This window comes from Scyliorhinus canicula, chromosome 12 (assembly GCF_902713615.1).
Source record: "Scyliorhinus canicula chromosome 12, sScyCan1.1, whole genome shotgun sequence".
In the NCBI taxonomy this organism is placed as follows: Eukaryota; Metazoa; Chordata; class Chondrichthyes; order Carcharhiniformes; family Scyliorhinidae; genus Scyliorhinus; species Scyliorhinus canicula.
This window is the reverse complement of record NC_052157.1, coordinates 114,787,663-114,811,964: the sequence shown is the minus strand read 5'-3', so window position 1 is coordinate 114,811,964 and position 24,302 is coordinate 114,787,663. Positions and strand designations below refer to the sequence as shown.

Genomic DNA, 24,302 nt, shown 5'->3' with positions numbered 1-24,302 from the left:
TGCTCCTGATGGTTCTGCCATTTATTTTATACTTCCACCTGAATTGGATCTACCAAAATGTATCACCTCGCAATTGTCCGGGTTAAATTTCATCTGCCATTTCTCCGCCCAATTTTGCAGCCTATCTATATCCTGCTGTATTCTCTGACAATCTTCATCACTATCCGTAACTCCTGCAACCTTAGTATCATCCGCATACTTGGTAATCAGACCAGCTACATTTTTTTCCAAGTCATTTATATATATTACGAACAGCAGTGGTCCCAGTACTGATCATAGATTATCATAGAATTTACAGTGCAGAAGGAGGCCATTCGGCCCATCGAGTCTGCACCGGCTCTTGGAAAGAGCACCCTATCCAAGGTCAACACCTCATCCCTATCCCCATAACCCAGTAACCCCACCCAACACTAACGTCAATTTTGGACACTAAGGGCAATTTATCATGGCCAATCCACCTAACCTGCACATCTTTGTGACTGTGGGAGGAAACCAGAGCACCCGGAGGAAACCCACGCACACACGGGAAGGATGTGAAGACTCCGCACAGACAGTGACCCAAGCCGGAATCGAACCTGGGACCCTGGAGCTGTGAAGCGATTGTGCTATCCACAATGCTACTGTGCTGCCCGTGCTGATCCCTGCGGAACAGCACTAGTTACAGACCTCCATTCGGAATAACACCCTTCCACTGCTACCCTCTGTCTTCAATGGCCAAGCTAGTTCTGAATCCATCTAGCCCGTTCGCCCCTGACCCCATGTGATTTAATCTTTTGCACCAGCCTGCCATGAAATGGTTCATTAACAGTGCTATCAAGTGGCACTTACTTAGCAATGACCTGCTCACGGATGCTAAGTTTGGGTTCCACCAGGGTCACTCAGCTCCTGACCTCATTATAGCCTTGGTTCAAACATGGAAAAAAGAGCTGAATGCCAGAGCTGAAGTGAGAGTGTCTGCCCTTGGCATCGAGGCAGCATTCGATCGACTATGGCATCAAGAAGCCCTAGCAAAACTGGAGTCAATGGGAATCGAGGAAAACTCTCCAATGTTTGGAGTCATACCTAGCACAAAGGAAGATGGTTATGATTGCTGGAGATCAGTCACCCCAGCCCCGGGACATCACTGCAGGAGTTCCTCAGGGGAGTGTCTGTAAAGACTCAGGCAAGCAACCACACGGAAATGATGACTGTAAGAAAACTCCAATTTATTATATCTATTATATTACACCTCCGACTCACCGAAGGACAATATCCAAGCTTGGGCTGACAAGAGGCAAGTAACATTCGTGCCACAAAAGTGCCAGGCCAATGACCATCTACAACAAGAGAGAAGTAAACTACGACCATTTCACATTCAGTGGCACTACCATCGCTGAATTTGCAACTATCAACTCCACGATGACGCCGATTTTCAGTGCCCGGAGAATCGCCGGACCGGCGCGGGCCTGATTACGGCCTCAAACTGGATAAGTGACTTCTGTGCGATTTTGCAAACCTCAGCACACAACTGCATCCAAGAGATGGTGCAATCTTTGCAAGGCCACACAACCTCATCAATTTCAACTGGGAACAGGCAAGCCAAGATGCAAGAACAATGGGCTTTGCTCAAATCTGTGGATTTCCATAGGTGAAGGTGCAATTAACTGCACTCATGTGGCATTCAGATCCCAGGGCATCAAGTAGTGAACTATGTGAACCACTCGCTGAATGTTCAGCTGATCTGCGAGCACAACAAGTGCATCCTGGAACTGAAAGGGACCAGGCTGAGGAGGTCTTTGAGGGAGAGGATGTTGGCCATGAGGCAATGGCAATGTTCAGATGAGACAGACAAGCTCGGGAGGCGCTCATTGCTACTAGACACATCCAGGGTGATGAGGACATCCAGTGAAGACATCCTGTTAACCTCAGATGGCTTCTGTGAGCATTGCTGTCCCATCTGACTGATATCAGCGCACACTCTCTGTGATAAACTTTCCGTCACCAGGGCACAGTGATTTCCCATGTCCCTATGTTCCAGGATGATGATGACAAATTGCAGCGGGGTTAGAGCATAGATCCTCACAGAATGTCTGACTCCCGTCTTACTGTTGGCAGCTCTCTTGCTGTCAGTGACTAGGGTCATATCACGGTGACGCAGTGGAGAAAGTTTAATCTCTCCTGAACTTACGGCATCTTCATGAGCTGTATCCTAGAGGTTCAGTTTCATCAGAGGTTGGGGCGAATGGGATGAGGGAGCCAGCTGCACCTTAAATTGCACAGAGAGCACATGGACAATGACTGGAATGAGTGACACTAGCCCTATACATTATGGGAGGCATCCTCATTCCCTACGAGATACAGGCATGACTATGTGTTCAGTCATTGTGAAAGGACACCACTAATGTGCTGCCAACCTTGCACAAAGCACATGAAGCAAGGCCTGGACTGAGCACCCTGCCTTTTTCTGGTGCAGGAATCAAGTTCTCAAATTGGAATTACAGGAACGCAGCTAATCAGAATAAGGAGGCGTAGAAAGTGTACGAGTTTATTTACAGATGTGAATGGTATGTACAAGTGCTTAACACCTGTGACTACACGGTGTGACTGGAGCTTCTTAACCTTTCTAACCTTCACCCTTGCTGTGTTGACCTTGTTGCATTGCAGTGTTAGCACAATCACCTCAGACGTAAGGTGGATGCACTCCTCTGTGCAGCTTTTCAATCCGAGGAGTGTACCAGTCATACCTTCTTGATTTCCTAAGTTTGCTTTCAGAGCTTCAGCAACTGAGTCATGACCCAGTCCACAGGCACATCATCTGACATGGAATCAGCAGATTCCTGGCCTCCAGGTATCTTCCAAGTGCTGGAAGCCTGGGACATCCCAACCTTCATCTGCTGTGGCTCTGAATGGTGTGCTGGCCAGATTGTGACCCCGAGGGTACTCCAGAACTGAGAGCCACCGACGGTTGCCTGTCTGTGCCAGTGCAGGGTGTGGGTGGGCAATGTGATAATTCTTTTATATCGGGGCCAATGAATCCCTCCTCTTTGCTTCTGTCAGGGCTAGAGTCGAGGGCCTGGCTGATGGGCTCCCTGGGTTGCTTCCCAGATGTGTCTGCAAAATAAAGGAGAGGTCATCCTTCTACCCATCTCTGATCTCTCCCTCTTGTGTTCCAGCTTCTCCTGCATGAAAATAGATGAAAAGACTGCAAATAGGGTGCATGCCTGGCATGTGTCTTTGGTGAGTGGAACCAGTGAGGTGATGAGGACACGACCCACAGGGAACGTGAAAATGTGTGTTGGAGAGTGAGTAGTGGTGTCTATTGAGCTGGCAGTGAGTGAGATCCCTGTGAACGTGTAATGGGTTTGTGTGTGTGAGTTGAGAGTGATGAGAAGTGACTTACCCTGAAAGAATGGAGGAGATCATTCAGCCAGCGACGCCCATATCCCACAAACAAATTATTTTAAAAGCCTCTTGTGGCACTGGATGGCTGTCCATTTCAGCATGGTGTTGGCGCTCACGACCACTGCCACTGCCTCCCATGTTGGGTTGAGGCCCTTGCTGGTTCACTGTCTGCCTGTTCGTGGTACAGCACATCACGACGGGTCTCTACAGAATCCAGGAGCCACTGCAGGGAAGCGTCCGAAAACATGGGCCCAGATTTCTTGGTAGCCATCACTTCACAGCAGCCTACGAAGTGTTGTTGATGTGCACTGGGGTGGCCTTTGATGTGGCTCGCTGATGGTTATAGTGCTGAGGTGATAGTGGGGCGTGTGAATCTGATGCTGCCCTGCCAGTGTTCCAGCGTGGAACCCATGGCAGAATGTCTTTGGGACTATGGACCATACTCTACAATAGGAAAAGCCGCCATTGCCATCAGCAGGCTCAACACCGCTTTTCCCACCCGCCATCGGCCTTTTCCTATTGCCGGGAAAAGTGCCCAAACTATCTCACCAGACACTTCTTTTAAGATTTTCGGATGAAGTCCATTAGGACCTAGGCTCTTGTCAACCTGCAGCCCAAACAATTTACTCTGTATCACTTCCCTGGTGACTAATTCTCCTGAGTTTCACCCCCTCTTCCATTTCCTGGTTTATAGCAGCTTCTGGGATGTTACCTGTACTCTCTACAATAAAGATTGATTCAGAATAACTTTTCAATGAATCTGTTATCTCCTTATTTCCAATATGAATTCTCCAGACTCCCTATATTAGTACCAATACTCACTTTGTTAACTCTTTTTTAGATATTTATAAAATCTCTTACTCTCGCTTTTTATATTTCTGGCTAGCTTTCTCTTGTACACTAATTTTTACCTCCTCATTAATCTTTTAGACATTCTTTGCTGTTCCTTATATTCTGTCCAATCTTCTGACCACCCACCTGTCTTTACACAAGTATGCACTTTTTCTTTAAGTTTGACACCATCTTTAACATTAACCATCAATGGTGGGCCTATCCCTTGGACTTTATCTTACTCATTGGAATGTTTCTATTCTGTGTATTCTGAAATAGTCCCTTAAATATTTGCTCCTGCAGCTTTATTGACCTATCCTTTAACCTAATTTGCCAATTCACTTTAGCGAGCTCAGCCTTCAGGCCCTCTGAATTGCCCTTATTTAAGTTTAAAATATAAGGCATGATTCTCCAGCCTCGTTGCTCTCCTGCTCAAGCAAAACGAGGCCGATGAATAGCGGGAGAGGCCAAAAATTAGAACCGCTCCAGGCGCCAAACTGATGCAACCGTCCTGCTCCCATAGGCAAAATCGGGATATCTCCATTGCGTGGCCCTATCACTTAAGCCCTATTTCCATACAATTATTGAGAGCCACCCCATACCTAACACCCTCCTGTCATTCATCGGCCTTCCCAGCAAGTGGTTACAATGGCGCCGATTAATTTCCTTTTAAAAACGTGAACCTGGCAGAAGGGCTTCTGTGGGGAGCCGATGAGGTGAGTAGCCATCTTTGCTCACAGGCAAAGAGCCGGGAGGGATTGGGCTTGCCGCCCAAGTGTTCGGCGGAAGTTGGGAGACCCTCGATGGGGGTGGGGGACCCTCCGTAGGGGTGGGCCCCCAATGGCGCTGCAGGGAGAAACCGGGGTTAAGCTGCGCGCAGGACCATCAATCCAACCTCTGGATTGTGTTTATCCATTCCGGGGGGCAACCCTTGCCCCTGCCCATCTGCTCCACCGACCACCCATAACCGCCATCGACTGCCGAGGCCTCTGGCCATGCGGCTGAAGGTTATTGCTCATAAGGAATTCACAATCGTGGTTAAGTGAGCACTTCACACAACCCAAGTGGATTCCCGAGGGTAGGCATGTGGGGGTCATTGCCTTGCATCCCAATCACACCTTGATGCATGGACACTGTGCTTGAATACTGCGAGAGGCAACATAACACACGCAGCAGCCAACATCCGAACACCCAGGGGATGGGACACAGCTCAGGGGACATGTCCACGGCCAGAGGGTGGGTGAGTGCCACAGTGAGGGGGGCGATGCCAGGAGAGATGGACCAAGGGTTCGAGATTGGCCAGCATTGCGGAGAAAGTGACGGAGGCATCATACTGGTTGTGCGCAAGGGTGTTTATTGTGTGTAACAATTTCCCACTCTTCCGATGGTGCCCTCCCCCCAAACCCCCTATCCCGTTCCCCCTCCGCCCGGGCCTCCCCCAGTGCCCTCAGTGATCCTCGATGTGCTTTGTCTTCCTAGCTTTACCACTACGTCTAGGTATGATCCCAGGATGCACATGTGAGTTGGAGACGGCCAGTTCCTTACCTCATCCTGTGGCCTCCAATGCCTCTGGCTGACGTCCTCTGTGGGCTCTGGGGTTGGAGGGCCCCAGCTCACTTGTCGGCGTCACATGCACAGCCGTGCTGCCCCGTTCCGGGTGTTGGTTGTGAGACCTGGCCTCATCAGAGGGGTAGAACGCGGGGAGCTGGTGGACACTGGCACCACTCCGTGGGGCGGGTCCGGGTTGGCACCCAGCGTCTCCTTTGCCCAGTTGCTGCTCAAAGGGCTCTGGAGTTCACCTTGGGATGGAGGGGTAGCTGGTTGGAGCCCCGGCTGCCATTGCATCTTCTGGCCATGTAAGCCCTGATGGTTCTCCATGGTCTGCACCATCGTGTTGATGACCTCGACAATGCTCCTCAGTGACTGGGCCAGGCTCTGCAGCACCTCGCCAATGCCCACCTGCGACTCAGACAAGCTCCGCAGCACCTTGGCAGTTGCCATCTGAGAGCGGGACATGTCCCGCAGAACCTCATCAAGGTTAGGCAGGTACTGGGTGACATCCCGAGTGAAGCGGACATTCTGCCTAGACCCTCAGCCATGTCTGTCACCAACTGCACGAAGCCTTAGACACCTCCAGTAATGGTGCAGACATTGCGCACTGTGCTCTCCACTGCGGTCGCCACCCTAGCAGTGTTGGTCTCTGTGCAACGCATTGGCGGCAACGTCTCCTGCGTCCACATCCTCTGAGACTGCTCCAATCGGCCATGGGTCTACTGGAGTGCCGCTGAGGTCTCCCTCTGACTGTCATGGCTGCACCCTGATGTCTCCATCAGCTCCAGGAAAGCCTCTTCCACAGGCACAGAATCAGGTTGAGACCCAGCTGGGTCCTGGGATTCAGCAGACCTCCTGCTGTCTCGCCTGGGGTTTCCTGCTTCCACTGATGTGCATCAGCACCAGATTGTGCCCCAGAAACCTGACCACTCACATTCCCAACAAGGTGCGAGGATCTCCACTGGTGGAGGGTGGGGATGACAGCTGTGTCGTCTCAATCATGTCTTTCTCGAGCTTTCTTCCAAGGCGTTCTCCTGGGAGGCTGGAGAGGGGGCCACCCAGGATGGGCCGGCACTGTCCGCTGGAGGACCTGTTTGAGAATGGGCTTCTGGTCAGTGGGGGGGGTGGGTCAGTCAGTAAGGCAATAACTTTTTTTTAAAGTTAGAGTACCCATTTCTTCTTTTTTCCAATAAAGGGGCAATTTAGCATGGCTGATCCACCTACCCCGCACATCTTGGGCGCGATTCTCCGCAAATCCGGCATGCCGTGAAGGCTGGCGTGAAACTGGCCGTGTTTCACGCCAGCCTCGGAGCTCCGTCCTGGGACCCGATTCTCCCCCCCCCCGGGCGGGGCTAGTATCGGGGCCCAGGGAATCACGGCGACGCGGAGTTAGCGAACATCGGCAACTCCGCCCGCCAAGAGTCACGGCGGCTGACGCGCACGATGACGTCAGCCGCGCATGCGTGGGTTGGACGGCTCCAACCCGCGCATGCGCGGATGACGTCATCACGCAGACGCGTCAAACCCGCGCATGCGCGGGTCGTCATGCCCCTCAGCTGCCCCGCGGACTGATCCTGCGGGGCGGCGGAGGAACAAATAGTGCGTGGGTATCGGAACCGCTGCCCGCGATCGATGCCCACCGATCGCAGGCCCATGCCACCCTTGGCACGGCTGTGGTGCGGCCGTGCCAATCGGTGCCATCGTTGTCCGGGACGGGCACTTTGCGGCTGTTTTCACGAACGCTGAAAGCAGGTGTGATCACGGCCCTGATAACGGCCGTAAACTCCGCGGTATTCGGCCCATCGGCCTGCGGAGCGCTGTTCGCCGTAAAAAACGGCGAGCAGTGATTCGTGTCGGGGAGCGGCCGGAGGGGGGGGGAGAATAGCGGGAGGCCATGAAAATTGTCGGGAAGGCCCTCCCGCTATTCTCAGACCCGTCGTGGGCAGCGGAGAATCGCGCCCCTTGTGTTTTGGGGGCGACACCCACCCAGACACAGGGAGAATGTGCAAACTCCACACGGACAGTGACCCAGGGCCAGGAACGAACCAGTGTCCTCGATGCCGTGAGGCAGCAGTGCTAACTGTTCCACCTTGCCACCCTCGTAAGGCAATAGCAATTCACATTTGAAAGATTTTTTGGCTAGGGCCTGTTGGTTCCTCACCTCTGTGGCATCTGCCAGCCTCCACGTTGGTGACCACTCTGTCCTCAGTCATCTCCAGAACCCACTCCTCTAAGCCGGTGAGGATTCTTGTGTCCAGCACCCAACTGCCAATCTGGGCCCTCACCCAGTGATTGTGGGAGAGCAATTCCTGATGAGACACAAAGAGGGCATCATTAGTCATACGCATGGTTCACAGTAGTGGGAGGGGGGCTGTGAAGGAAAGATTTGGGGTGTTGAAGGGAGAGGGTGTCGCATGAAGAGTTGGGGGGTAGATGCTCGCGTGGAGGCAGAAAGGTCTCGGGGGAGGGAGTGGGTATTGGTGTCTACTCACTCGTGCTGCCTGGTGTAGGTCGTTGTCCTTTTTTCAGCACTGGAGGCCAGTCCTGATCACACTCCCGTTGCTCACAGCCGCTGCCTCCTCGTCCCAGGCAGCACTGCTGCTGACCCTCGGGGAAACAGGACATCCCTCCTGGCCTTCACTTCGTCAAGGAGCCTGCCAAGATCTGCATCCCTGAATCTTGGGGTAGGTCTGCTGGGTGCCATTGTTGCGAGCTGATTGGGGTTGGCTGAGAAAGAGCTGTTTAAGTTCTGCTTGACCTTTTTAGCGGGGGACTGACGAGCGCGGTGCCAGCGAATTGGCTGGCGAGCTTTCATTTGCATCAAGAAGCCCATGAGGCCTCATTAAGTGGCCCAATTAACGTTGAATAGCGTTGCCAGTCTCGCTGGGTTGTGTGCCAGGAAGCTCGTGGCAGTTCCCGCTCGCTATCACAATTAAAATTATTTCTGGAGATTCGTGCCCATAGTCTCAGACCCACTCCTCTCACCCTGAAACTGAATGTAAAATTCAATCATATTATAGTCATTACTACTTATGAAATGCTTTCACTATGAAATCATTAATTACTCCCTTATTGGTGCACAATACCAGGCCTAGTATAGCCTGCTCCCTGGTTGGCTCCAGAACATGCTGTTTAATTAACTCCCCATCGAGGCTACATTTTCACATCTGACTTTTCCAGTCTATATGTAAATTAAAATCTCCCATCATTATTGGAATGTCTTTCTGACAAGCTCCAATTATTTCTTCCATTACGCACCACCCTACCATGTGGTTACTGTTAGGGGCCTGTACACAACTTCCCCAAGTGATTTCATGCCTTCACCATTTCTCACCTCTACCAAACCATTTCCACGTCCGGGTTCCTGAACTTAGATACCCCTCTCTATTATGCTGATGCTGTCATTAACTAACAGAGCCACTCGTCCACCTTTCCTCACTTCCTTGCGCTTTCTAAATATACTGTACCCTTCAATATCCAATCAATGTCCACCTGCAGCCTTGGCTATCAGATCATACTTATTTACTTCTCTGTCCGCTCTCAATTAATCTTTTGTTTCAAATGCTGCATGCATTGAGATGCAGAGCTTTTAGTTTCATCCTTTTATTCCTTATGTAACATACAGTCAAAGAATCATACAGCACAGAAAAGGCCCTTCGGCCCATCACGTCTGCGCCAGTCAAAAACAACCATCTAACCATTCTAATCCCAATTCCCAGCACTTGGCCATAGCCTTGTATGCCCTGGAATCGCAAGTACACATTTAAATATTTCTTAAATGTTATGAGGGTCTCTGCCTCCACCACTCTTTCAGGCAGCGAATTCCAAACTCCCACCACCCTCTGTTAAAAATGTTTTTCCTCACATCCCCTCTAAAACCCCTGATGTGAAATCTATGCCCCCTGGTCATTGACCCCTCCGCCACCTGTTGATTTACTGTTAGATTTGTACTCGCTATCTCTTCCCACCTCAGTCTGTTCTTCATTTCCCATAATAATACTTTTCTCTTTTGCCTTGGCTCTGCTCTTTGATTTACCACATCTTCCCAAATTTGATCCCTTGCCTGCATTATTTAGTGTAATACCCTCTGTACCTCCCTAGTTACATGGCTCGCAAGAAAACCAGTCCAAGCATGGTTCATGTGTAGACCATTCCAAAGATCCAGGAATGGATTCTCTGCAGTCCTGTGCCAAAATCGCGGTTGGCGTGGGGGAGGAGAATCCAATTTCACGCCGAAATCGGGCCCGGCGCCGGTTAGGCGATTCTCCAGGACCCGAGCATCATCATGATCGCGGAGTACACAGCGGGGCTGGGGGCCCATTGACAGAGGCCAGCCCAGCGATCCTCCGCTCCCGACCAGCTGTGTTCCCGACGGCGTGGAACTAACCTGGTATTGCTGGTCAGGATGCCGACGTGAGGCTGCGTACTGAGTCCGTGGCCGCTCTGTTGGGGGGTGGGGGGATCGGACACTGGGGTGGGGAGTTCTTTTAGGCGACCGGGGTTAAATCCGTGCAGTCAGATGCTCGGGCGCACAGCCGATCAGGGTTCTAATTTTTACATGTGCTGCCATCGTCCGAGTCCGCCATGGAGCTCGGCGTGGCTGCTGGAGGCCGCCACCTTGTGCATGCGCAGACTCAAAACTAGAAGTGCAAGGGCCCGTATCTGCAGCTAAAGCTGGATCCCTACCAACCCCTGCAGGGCATTGAATTAGCTGTACTTTTTTCCAGGAATCTCTAGAGTAACACTCCATCGTTTTTACGCCAGCGTGGGGACGTCGTCCCATTTTGGGAGAATCCAGCCCCCCACTTTTCCCAATACTGGTGTCTGCGCCCCATGAACCGGAACTCACTTCTCTTAGACTAGTCATCGAGCCACACATTCATCTCTCTATTCTGAGTTTTTGAATGTAGCTCAGGTAGTAATCCAGAGATTCTGACCTTCCTTACCTGTTAATGGATAGTTGTGTTCTTATCATCTCAGCTGGGGATTGATGAATGTTGATGGGAGAGAAAAACTTCTAAATGGTGAGAGAGGAAACAATTCTCAGAAACCTGAGGAGATTTGTTTCTTGTGTTCTAATATTGAAGTTGTATTGTGCTCATTTAACCTGAAATCTGTAACTTTTATTCCACAGCGCACAAAATCCAAAAACTGAATGCTAGATCTACAGTTTGCTGATTTATAACAAAAACAAAGTACTGTACAATCTCAGCAGGTCTGACAGCATCTATGGAGAGTGGAGGGAGCTAACATTTTTGGATGACTCTGTCAAAACTGGTTTATAAACCAGATTCATAAAAATGTGAGAACAAGTCATTATCGAAAGATTAACATTATGCTATTTTCATCCTTTACCAGGATACTGAGATCATCAACACTGCAATACTGACAGGAAGAACGGTGGCCATTCCTCTTAAGATTGTTGCTGTGGAAATGAATGGAATCATCACAGATGTGTCGCCCTTTGTTGAGTGTAGATCAACTAATGAGGATATTATTAAGGTAACTTTACTCGAACAGTGCGACAACAATGAACATAGCATGAATTGTTAGCAAGCATTAATTTGTTTTGTTCACACAATAACAGATTAATTACAGTCAAGAAAATGGATGTAGTATCAGTATTTTCATTGCTCATTAAGGTTACAGCCATGGTTCAAATGTAACGGTTTGACCAATGTTTTACAAAGATGTAACATAATTACTTGAGAATGGGGTGATAACATCATGCATAGATGTATATCAGTTGGAAGCACCTGGAGATTACAACTCAACTTTATTGTGCATAGTAAATTAGAATATTGAAACTTAATGTTGCATTTAGTTTTCAAATACTGTCCAGCATCAATACCTGTTTTAAAGTAATGCTGAAGTAAACAGACACAATTATATCATCCTAAATGTCTTCCTCCTCCCCTATTGCATCACAGCAAATGTTTGGCCTATATAATTTGTGGACCAAGGCCACAATAGATTATAAATTGCAAATCATCTTCAGCTGTGCACAGAAGCACATTTATGTAACAGCTATGATTAATAACACTTGCAGTTATGTAATATATTTTAAAGTAGAAAAAAGTTTCTAGGCACACAGAGGTGCACTCAAATGGCTGCCACAACAGAGAATGATATTAGAAAGAATGAGCAAGAACTTGGTCAAAGAGATAGATTTCAATGAGGAGAGGGAGAGAAGTTTAGGAAGTTCATTCTAGAGCATGGAGTCAAGCTGGGTGAAGGCACAGTTGACAATGGTAGGGTGAAGAGAGACGGGAATGAAAATTGGCCAGGGTTGGACAGAAATTTGGAGTAAGGGGCTGGAGGATGTAGAAGGGGACCAATATCTTGAAGGGATTTAAAAATAAGCATTAAGTTTCCCTCCAATCCCAGCATCTACAGTACCTCCCAATCATCACTATGTTCCTGATCCTGCATGCCACTACCAATGGTATCCTCCTGATTCAGGCCACTACTATCTTCACTCTCAATCACTGTTACCCTCTCACTGATCATTGTTACCCTTCCATCCAATGCTACCCTCCTTCCTGATCACAGCTACCTCACTCCAGATTACTTGTAACCCTGCTCCCGATCATCCATATCCTCCTTTCCAATCACTTCTACCCCCTCGCCCCGCCCACCTGGTTCAATCACCAGTAACCTCCCTCCCATTTACCTATATTCTCCCATTTACCTATATCCTCTCTCCCAATCACAGCTACAATCCTTCCCAGATACCACAACCCTCTTACCAGATTGGTCTCTTTGTTTCCTGCTATTATCCTATAAGAACCTATATGAGGGATACTGATGGCAGCATGCAATTTGATTTCCAAGTCCCCTTCTAAAGCAAGGTGCTCAGAAACCCCCACCAGAACCCCCCACCTTCCATAAGAATTAACCCTACTTGAGAGCCATCCTATAAGACATCCCTGCCTGGAAGTCTTCCATTATAGAGACTCCTGCCTGGAAGCCCCACAGTTCAGAGAGCCCTGCCTGGCTACCCTCCATAAGAGACACCCCTGCCTGTAAGCTGGAGAGCAGTCCAGACAGCGACAGAGAATATAAATCACTGCTTTAAAACTCACCTGTGCAATACACCTGCTGGCTCAGTCAGAGGAAGCAGCACCTGTAGATTCATAGAAAGAGAAAACCACATTAACTGAATTTAGACCCCCTCAGATCATCGACCTGCAAAACCTTCATTCATATGAAAAATTACAGAATTAAAGAATACGAGAGTGCAGAAGTAGTCAGTTGTTACCTCAAGAAGGGGTAACTCTTATGGAGGGTGGGGGATTCTGGTGGGGGTCTCTAAGCACCTTACTTTAGAAGGGGACTTGGAAATCAAATTGCATGCTGCCATCAGTATCCCTTCGGCCCATTGAGTCTGCACCGACACATGAAAGGCGTTGACTTGCCCACCTAATCCCACTTGCCAGCATTGGCCCAACAGTGTGAAATCGATTTTACTAGGCTCAGATTGACAGCTCTCATGCACATCCAGCTGTCTGGATTATCTAATCACATTTTCCTTCACGCTTGAATGGATTTCAAGTAGTCAGTTGTGACACGAACTGCAGTGTTTATAAATATCTAGCAATGATTGACAGCTCTTGGAACTTATCAAAGACAGTTAATTGCTCTCAATTCCTCTTTTTCTCTGCAGAAAACACTTAACTGTGGCAGACAAGGGGCTCTCTTGTTGGGGGCTTCCAGGCAGCGGTCTTTCTTATGGGGGGCAATTAGGTTTTCTCATCGAGCCACATGTGAAATCTGTAAGTTTAATAGTTGCAGTCGTAAACTCCATCCAAAAGATCTGGTATTCAAATCTCTAAACTTTTTTTAAAAAATGTCAATGGATTATGGTCAGTGTAAACAATTATTTCTGATGAATTGTTGGCAACATAACTACTCAAATTTTCAATGCCAGTACCAAACTCTGTGTTTCCTTCTAGATAGTGTGGAATGTTTGTTGATTAACATTCAGCTTTTTTGAAAAATACCCCACAGGCTTTTCAAAACTTGCGTCATCTCCTGCAGAAATACAACACTAACACCCACATCACTTGCATCAATCACTCGCAAATTTAAACTTCTGGCATAATTAGGTGTCACTATTGTCCACACAGTTTTCAAATTGTTAAATACATTTTGGCACTCTGATGTCCAGTGGAATTTTTTGTTTTGTTTGAAAAGTTCAGGGAATGGCACAGTCACACTGCTAAAGCTTGGTGTGATTTTCAGATGGAAACCCGTCATACCCAGAAATCTTAAAACTTTCCTATTCGTTGAAGGCACTGGGAATTCAGCAATAGCTTTTATTTTTGTAGCGCACATGGGCCATCTGACTATGGCCTAAATATGTGATGTGTGCTTTCTCGGGTTCAAGACATTCAATTAGTTCTCCTAGACATTTTACGTGTTCCTCAGCATGTTTGACTGAATACTATCAAGTTGTCAATGTAGCCAGGCTGGCGCCCAGGTGACACTGCCAGAGTGCCAGGTTGGCACTGCCAGGGTATCCTGGTGGAATCAGCAGTGCCAAGGCACCACCCTGCCCAAAGGACATGTAGCTGGGAGCAGTCAATCCCCTTGGAGACCCCCACGAGTGCCATTCTGTCTGGTACCCATTTGTTTGGACAGGGCTGAATTATGCACATTCGAGGTCTCTGAGGTGAAGGGGTTGAATCCTAAAGCCTCAGGTACCTTGGGGATCTGTACATTAGAGTGAGGCTATATGCCCACTGTGGGCAGGATTCACGTTTGTTATGGGCCAGGGTTTAGAGAACACCAAAGTATATCATGGAGTTCACCTGACCTACAACTGTTTATAGATTTTGGTTATGAGGAACACAAGGGCCTGCTTTTCAGGTGCTTTGCAACAGAACCTTAAGCACTTGTAATCAAAAACAAAGTTTATTCTCCGAATTCAGTTACATTTTATAAACACACAGTAAGCATTTTATCAACTACAAACAGAAATACCCCACACAGCTACAGTACTCTATATTTAACCCTTAATAACTTCCCTTTACTGTTTCACTCAAGTAACATCCATAAATCAGACAATCCCTTTTACCACAAAACAGTAGGTTTGAATTCCTTCCAGAACACAGTTATTACTTTGAAGGTATCAAGTGATTTGGAGACACCTTTTTAACATGCAGAGAGAGAGACTCCAAGATTCTTGCATTCTGAATACAGCTTCCAACTGTCTAAACTGAAAATACAACTCAGAGCCACAAAACAGCTTCCAGCTCAAAATGAAAGTAAAAACCCGAGTCAAGGCCCAGCTCCACTCACACAATTACATCACTGTAGCCATTTGAGAAGACATACAGTTCTTAAAGGGACATTCCCATGCCACATCGCAATGTCTCGTGAGATTGTGTTGAATCTCGCGAGGCGTTGAGAGCCTGGTAGATCCCAGGAGCGGCAAATTAAATATAATGTGGAAAAGTGTGAGGTTATGCACTTTGGAAGGAGGAATTTAGGCATAGACTATTTTCTAAATGGGGAAATGCTTCAGAAATCAGAAGCACAAAGGGACTTGAGAGTCCTTGTTCACGATTCTCTTAAGGTTAATGTGCAGGTTATGAAGGCAAATGCAATGTTAGCATTCACGTCAAGAGGACTAGAATACAAGACCAGGATGCACTTCTGAGGCTTTATAAGCCTCTGGTCAGACCCCATTTGGGGTATTCTGAGCAGTTTTGGGCCCAAAATCTAAGGAAGGATGTGCTGGCCTTGGAAAGAGTCCAGAGGAGGTTCACAAGAATGATCCCTGGAATTAAGAACTTGTCATATGAGGAACGTTTGAGGACTCTGGGTCTGTTGGATGAGAGGGGATCTTATTGCAACTTACAAGATACTGCGAGGCCTGGATAGAGTGGACGTGGAGAGGATGTTTCCATTTGTAGGAAAAACTAGAACCAGAGGACACCATCTCAGACTAAAGGGACGATCCTTTAAAACAGAGCTGAGGAGGAATTTCTTCAGCCAGAGCGTGGTGAATCTATGAAACACTTTGCCGCAGAAGTCTGTGGAGGCCAATTCACTGAGTGTCTTTAAGGCAGAGATAGATAGGTTCATGATTAATAAGGGGATCAGGATTATGGGGAGAAGGCAGGAAAATGGGGATGAGAAAATATCAGCCATGATTGAATGGCGGAGCAGACTCGATGGGCCAAGTGGCCTCATTCTGCTCCTATGTCTTACGGTTTTATGAGTCTCCCGGCTTTCAACGGCCAAGCTGCACCGCCGCGAGCTGCCTTTACAGTGCAGCATAGCCATGGGATCGCGCCCTATGTTTTGTTCATATCTCAATTATTTTACATACCAAGAAACGTCCAACTTAAAATTAAAGTAAAATAGAACATTACCTGGCTAGTAAGGGGAATCAGATCAGTGGTTACTCATTACCCTATCCTTAAAACAATAACATTAAATCATGAAAATCTGCTGAAAGCTGTTTTCATTATGACATTTTTTGTTCTACACGTGCACTCAACCTGAGAGAAAAATGTTAATAATTAAGAAGAAAGAATAGATAGAGGGGAAATAAATAGCAGCTGCCAATATGGAACACACCTATAACATACCTTATGGATTTGAATAGTCATTGATGAGTCATAGACCAGAATTCTCCAGTAGTCCACGCCGGCAGGATTCTCTGGTCCCGACAGCAACGTACCCCCTCCCACAGGTTTCCCAGTGGCATGGGGTGGCATCAATGGGACTTTCCATTGACCACGGCAGGAGCAGAGATTCCCGCCACCAACGAACGGCCTGTCGCCAAGAAACAAGTGGTTGGGCGGTCAAAGAATCCTGCCCTCAAAACAGAGGGCACGATTCTCCGAAAGAGAGACAGAGTGTTCGCGCCGTCATGAACGCCGTCGCATTTCACAACAGCACAAAACGGGCGTGGGGACTACCATTTCTGGCCCCCACAGGGGGCCACCACGGCACTGGAGCGGTTCACGTCGCTCCAGTTTCCCTTCCCACCGCCCCGCGCCAACCTGCGCATGCGCGGGGGACTTTTTCAGTGCACCAGCCCCAACGCAACATGGCGTGGGGGTTCATGGGCCAGACGCGCAACAAAGTAGGACCGGGGGAAGGAGAGGCTGGTCTGCCAATCGGTGGGCCCCGATCGCAGGCCACACCCCATCATATCCCCCCCTCCCCCACCCCAGGGACGGACCCCCCCCCCGACTCTTCGCGCAGAGTTCCCGCCGGCAGTGACCAGGTGTAGACGGCGCCGGTGGGACTCTGATTTTTCTAGCGCTGCCGCTCAGTCCATCCGGGCCGGAGAATCGGCGGGCCCACCGCGTACAGCGACCCGCGACCGTCGCCGCGTCAAACGCGCCAGCGCAACTGGTGCCAATTCTCGGAGAATCGCGCGTCGGGGCGGCATGGCGCGGTTGCGGCGATTCTCGGGCCCAACGCGGGGCTTGGAGAATTGCGCCCAGAATGTTTTCTGAGCAGTTTATGAGCACATTTCCAGAAATGATTTGTTTAAATAATATTACAGTTTAAAAGCATTTACATTCCTGGAAACACTGAAATTCATATTCTCCCTTATCTCTATTAACCACCTCCATTATTGTCATTGAGTTTTCCTTTGTGACTTCATGTTTCATGTGCAAAAGGAGAATGTTTTATGAGCCGCCAGGAACAATAGCAATTTATATAGTAGCTTTAGCAAATAAAACAACCTAAAGCACTTCAAAGGAGCATTATAAAACAAAATAGACACCAAGCCAGATGACCAAAATATTTTGTGGAGATGCCGGCGTTGGACTGGGGTGTGCACAGTAAGAAGTCTTACAACACCAGGTTAAAATCCAACTAGCTTTCGGAGCACTGCTCCTTCCTCAGGTGAATGAAGAGGTATGTTCCAGAAACATATATATAGACAAATTCAAAGATGCCAGACAATGCTTAGAATGCAAGCATTTGCAGGTAATTTAATCTTTACAGATCGAAAGATAGGGGTAACCCCGGGTTAAAGAGGTGTGAATTGTCTCTAGCCAGGACAGTTGGTAGGATTTCGCAAGCCCAGGCCAGATGGTGGGGGATGAATGTAATGCGACATGAATCCCAGGTCCCGGTTGAGGCCAATGCGATTTTGGGGTCTGCAAGCGGAGAGTCCCGCCCAATTGCTTTGGTCTTCTCATTTACTTGGAGGAGGAGAGTCAGAGAAGCTGTCTGACATTTTAGGGACAGAGGAGGGATTAAGGGAGATGGTGGTGAGGAACTAAGAACTGGATATTGTCAGCTTACATGTGGAAACTGATGCTGTGTTTTTGCCTGATGTTGCCAAGAGATAAAATAGAGATGAGGAATAGCAGAGGCCAAAGATAGATCCTCAGGGGAAACCAGAAGTAACAGTGCAGAAGTGGGAAGAGGAGCTACTGCAGGTGATTCTATGCAGACTAATACATCAGAATAGAACCAAGCAAATTCACCTCACCCTGCTATTGAGAGGTTTTGAAACAAAAGAGAAAATGCTGGAAAATCTCAGCAGGTCTGGCAGCAGCTATCGGGAGAGAAAAGAGCTAATGTTTCGAGCCCAGATGACCTTTGTCAAAGGATTTTGTAAGGCGGTTTTGTTGGAGGATGGTGTGGTTAACCTTGTCAAAGGCTGCAGACAGATCAAGAAGAATAAGGAGGGGTAGTTTGCCTTTGTCATAGTCGCATAGGTTATCATTTATGACATTGAAAGGGAAGAATCCTGATTGGGGGGATTCAAACATGGGGCTTGTAATAAGTCCACGGAGGGCAGAAGTCCCTTCACCAGAATCCCTTTTATTAACAAAACCAACAGTGGTAAACCAGGTGCATTCAGCTTGCTAGCCACACTGGGAGTGTAGAGGATCTGATACTCCCTGTTATATACAAAGAAGAGGTTCCCTGATTGGCCCACTAATCAGGGAACTCGTCTTCCAATTGGCCAATCTCAAAGGCCTAGGCTAAGTCATTACAGGGCTGGATTTTATGCTCCACTGCTAATGGTTTTGAAGGCAGGGGGCATCATTAAGTCCAGTGGGAAACCTGCCAGCCGCCTACCTGTCTGTTGCTGCCCCCACAGCAGTTATACTGGTGGAAGGGGTAGCGTCAGGCCCTTCAGTAGACAATCAGTTTAGTGGGCCTAGTGAAGGAACTCACCCCATTGCCACTGGGATTTAGCCGGTGCGGGAGCTTGTGCCAAGTGGCTGGGGGAATCCCTTCTTAACGTCATCCTCACAAGGTTTTAACCCCATCCCTCAGGTTGCCTACCTCTCACATGCCAGTCCCCATTCTTTATCCCCTTTCACTTGGACATGATGGTTGGTACCCAGCGAGACTCCCAAACACTTGCCCAAATTCCAATCCAACACTGCACGTTCTGTTCCAAAGTGCCATTTGGCAAATAAATGTGCTAGCCACTGTGCTACAACATGATCAAAGAATTTAAAGTTAAAGAGAGGTTGGAGATGGAACAATGACAGAGGGGCCAAGAGTTGTTTTTGGATGAGAAGGATGATAATGGCAGGTTTGAAAGAGATGAGGCAGAACCTGAGGAGATAGAACTTTTAACAATGTTAGCTGAATGGAAGTGAAGAATTAAAGGATGTTGGGTATAAGCCAGATAAAGGAAATTAGAAAAGGTTGAAAATTCAGGGTTAGGGGTGGAATAGCCTTAGAGGAAGTTGGCCCGAAGGACAAGCAGAAGCGAGGAAAGTGTCAGAGACAGCTTAGTGACATGTATACTCCCCCGGGGATAGGTTGAAAGGCAGATAGGGTGCATAAAATTGGGTGAAATGCATTGGGCACCATTCATGGTGCCTAGCCTCCTGCCCCACCACGATTTTACGCCCAGTGGGGCCACCCATGGGAACATTGAGGCCCTTAAGTGGTCAATTAAACTCTCATGGTCTTCTGCCCCTTTCCCATTTCCTCTCCCCCCCTGCCTTTACTCAACCCCTCATCCTCCCAAACGTACCTCAATGTTTGCCCCCGGTGATGATTAGCAATGGGGGCTTGATGCAGTCCCAGCAGTGGCCACCACTAGCACTTACTTTGGTAGGTTCAGAGAGCTGATGATTAGCCAGCAGCATTCGAAGACAGGACCTCCTCAACAGATGGGGTGGAGATCTCGTCTTGGCCACTTAATGGCATGCCAACCGTTAAATAGCTGCAAGGCAAGCTTCCAATTGTGAGAAAGTTGGTCTGGGAACCTATGGTCGAGTTTAAAATTCTACCCCATGATCCTAGTTTTGAGGTACTATCTTCAGATGTAGGATTTTACCAAGAAATACTACTTTCATATGCCTTCAAAATACTTGGTGAGAAAAATGATATATCAGGGGTTAGATTCTCCCGCCCCTTACTTCGTGTTTCTCGGTGGCAAGCAGTTCGGTGGCAGTGGGATTCTCTACTCCCTCTGCTTGTCAATAAGATTTCCCATTGAAGCCACGCAATGCTGCCAGAAAACCCGCAGGTAGGGATGGGTACACTGTTGGTAGGAAGAGAGAATCCCAATGACCGGAGTATTATGGCCCAGATTTTAAACTTTGGGTGCAATTCAGCGACCGCATTGTGTCCGGCATGATGAGAAGGAAAACTTGAGATTCACATTGTGCGCAAATCATTTTGCGATTCACACAACCCACTCCCGATGGCGATGTCCGGATCACATCCAATAATGGTGAAAATATTATTAACCCTCATTTGTATTGTGGTGAATGTGATTCACACCGGATTATAATCTGTATATACATGTGTCTATATTGTAAGTGCAGTTGCACTACCTGTCCTCCAGGGGGAGTAGCTCTGGAAATGCTCGAGTTGTACGGGGCTTCTCCCTTGGCTCTGCCCAGGACTCCACCCCCGGAAGCTGCTGTATAAAGATCAGTGCCACATGGTCAGCCGGCCAGTTCACCGAAAGTTCAATGGCTAATAGGCTGGCTCTGTTGTGAGTATATTAAAACCGCTATTCTAATCCTACAAGCACGTGTCCGTAGAATTGTTGGTTCCAACAATTTAATATACTTAGGAAACAGTCGAAGAAATCATGGAAGCAGCCCTCAAGCCCGGACGCCTAGAACTCGACCCAGAGATGCAGAGGCTAAGGAAATTTGTTCCCACTGGTTGAGATGTTTTAAAGCCTACCTGGCAGAAGCCAGCACCGCCGGAACAACGGAGGAACAAAAACTCAGCCTACTGCACGCGAGGGTAAGCCACAGAATCTCCACAAGGTTAAATCCGGCCGGTTCTTACACCGCAGCGCTGGCAATATTGGACAAAATGTACGTTAGGCCCATTAACGAGGTTTATGCACGCCACGTGTTTACGACCCGCCGTCAGCGGCCTACAGAAATGCTAGCCGAGTTTGTAAGGGAATTTAACAATCTTTCCAATGACTGTAATTATCAAGCCGTTACCGCAGCTGAACATAGGGAGCTTGCTGTGCGGGACGTTTTCGTGGCAGGCCTTAGGTCTAACTATGTGCGCCAAAGACTGCTAGAAAAGGGGGCCCAGGACTTAGACACTACTGTGGAGGCTTCCACCACTATGGAAGTTTCCTTCCGCAGCCTCACCTCGTTTCCCGCGGACCCCGCGACCTCATCGTGGACCCCCGACCAACAGTCCCCCCAAGCCTGTGCCGCACGGCCCCCCAGCTACCACGCTGCCAAAGCCAGTTACTCTGCTGCCCCAGCCAGCTACTCAGCTGCCCCAGCCTGCCATTTCTGTGACCAAAGCCAGCACCCATGGCAGCACTGCCCAGCCCGTAACGCGACCTGCAGCAGCTGCGGGCGAAAAGGACACTATGCCACAGTGTGTCTGGCGAAGAAAGCCCCAGCCTCTAACCCTCCCATGCCTCAAAGCTCTCGTTCCCTGAATTCACAGGCCTGCAGGCCCCGAAATGCTGCAGCCTGTATGCCGACTCCGCCCCACCCGACATGTGCGACTCATTGGGGCGGCCATCTTGTCAATCCTCCTCCATGCGGCCGGCCATGTGCGACTCATGGGGGCAGCCACCTTGGCAATCTTCCTCCCTGCGGCCGGCCATGTGCGACTCATGGGGGTGGCCATCTTGGGATCCAACCCCTTCAAACTCTGAAACTCACCTCGACGACTACGAACTAAGAGGGCAGTCATCACGGGGCCACTCCAGCACAGCTGATCGAGCCGCCGACTACCCGCAACTCAGCGCAGTCACCCTGGATCAATCCCGCCCCAAGCACCTACGACGTTCGATGGCGGAGGTCCAGATCAACAGGTACAGCACGCCATGCCTCTTTGACTCCGGGCGCACCGAGAGCTTTATACATCCAGAGCTGGTAAGACGCTGTTCGCTTTCTATTTTTCCGGTGAGCCAAACTATCGCCCTTGCTTCAAGCTCCCACTCAGTCCAAATCCAAGGACGCACCGTTGCTACGCTCACAATTCGAGGCGCTAGTTATTCTAAATTTAAACTTTATGTCCTGCCCGACCTCTGCGCGCCACTCTTATTAGGCCTGGATTTCCAGTGCAACCTCAAGAGCCTCACCCTCAGCTTCGGCGGGCCCCTGCCCCCACTCACTATCTGCAGCCTAACCACGCTGCGCATCAACCCCCCTCCGCTCTTCGCCAATCTCACTCCAGATTGCAAGCCAGTAGCTACTCGCAGCAGGCGGTACAGCCTACAGGATAGGGTCTTTATCCGATCGGAGGTCCGACGGCTGCTCAGTGAGGGGATCATAGAGGCCAGTAATAGTCCCTGGAGAGCTCAGGTGGTGGTCGTCAAGACCGGGGAAAAATTTTGCATGGTCGTCGACTATAGCCAGACCATAAATCGCTTTACGCTCCTAGACGCGTATCCCCTCCCCAGAATTGCAGACATGGTTATCAGCTCGCCCAATATCGGCTATTTTCCACGGTGGATCTGAAGTCTGCGTACCACCAGCTCCCAATCCGCCCGGAGGACCGCCACTACACGGCATTCGAGGCCGATGGCCGCCTCTTCCATTTCCTCCGGGTCCCTTTCGGCGTCACTAACGGGGTTTCGGTGTTCCAACGAGCAATGGACTAAATGGTAGACCAGTACGGGCTGCGGGCCATGTTTCCGTATCTGGACAATATTACCATCTGCGGCTATGACCAGTAGGACCACGACGCCAACCTCCACCATTTTCTCCAAACGGCACAGAAATTAAATCTCACTTATAACAAGGAGAAATGCATTTTCCACACAAACAGACTGGCCATCCTCGGCTACGTCGTGGAGAACGGAGTCCTGGGCCCAGACCCGGACCTCTTAGAACTCACCCTCCCTCATTGCCCCAAGGCCCTCAAACGGTGCTTGGGGTTCTTCTCATACTACGCCCAGTGGGTCCCTCAATATGCGGACAAAGCCCGCCCACTCTTTAAGGCCACACGATTTCCCCTGTCAACTGAGGTGCGCCAGGCCTTCAGCTGCATCAAGGAGGACATCGCCAAAGCGGCCATGCGGGCAGTGGATGAATCCACTCCCTTTCAGCTTGAGAGCAACGCCTCAGAGGTAGCTGCAGCAGCCACTTTAAATCAGGCAGGGAGGCCCGTTGCATTTTTCTCCCGTACCCTATCCGCTTCAGAACTCCGACACTCCTCAGTCGAGAAGGAAGCACAAGCCATCGTGGAGGCTGTTCGTCACTGGAGGCACTACCTCACAGGTAGGAGGTTCACCCTCATCACCGACCAACGATCGGTTGCCTTTATGTTCGACAACTCGCAAAGGGGCAAAATAAAAAATGATACAATCCTTCGGTGGAGGATCGAACTCTCCACCTATAGTTACGATATTAAATATCGACCGGGGAAGCTCAACGAGCCCTCGGATGCCCTATCCCGCGGGACATGCGCCAGCGCGCAGATCAGCCGTCTGAAAGCCATCCACGTTGACCTCTGCCATCCAGGGGTCACCCGGCTTGCCCACTACATCAGAGCCCAAAACCTGCCTTTCTCCAACAAGGAGGTAAAAGCGGTCACCAGGGACTGCCCGATCTGTGCAGAGTGCAAACCGCACTTCTATAGACCAGACAGGGCCCACCTGGTCAAGGCTTCTAGGCCCTTTGAACGCCTTGCGTTCGATTTCAAAGGGCCACTCCCCTCCACTAACAAGAACATTTATTTCCTCAACATTATCGACGAGTTCTCCCGATTCCCTTTTGCCATTCCATGCCCTGATATGACCTCCCACAGAGTCATTAGGGCCCTGCATAGTGTCTTCACCCTGTTCGGTTTCCCCAGCTACGTGCACAGCGACCGGGGTTCGTCTTTTATGAACGACGAGCTGCGTCAGCACCTGCTCGACAAGGGCATCGCCTCGAGCAGGACTACCAGTTACAACCCCAGGGGGAACGGGCAGGTGGAGAGGGAGAACGCGACGGTCTGGAAGACCGCCCTACTGACCCTCCGGTCTAGAAAACTCCAATTCTCCCAATGGCAAGAAGTCCTCCCAGACGCGCTCCACGCAATCAGATCCCTCCTCTGTACAGCTACAAATCAAACCCCTCACGAGCGACTCTTCATTTTTT

At 49.4% G+C, this 24,302-nt stretch overlaps 1 protein-coding gene across 2 annotated transcripts in view; it reads left to right on the top strand.

Moving 5' to 3' along the window:
• The window catches only part of tmem132e (transmembrane protein 132E), a 780,602-nt gene that overhangs the window by 496,957 nt on the left and 259,343 nt on the right, over nucleotides 1–24,302 (top strand). For both annotated transcript variants that reach the window (XM_038813827.1, XM_038813828.1), the window contains exon 5: nucleotides 11,122–11,265. In XM_038813827.1, coding sequence (XP_038669755.1) covers nucleotides 11,122–11,265 — 144 coding nt within the window. The remainder of the gene's footprint in view (nucleotides 1–11,121; nucleotides 11,266–24,302) is intronic.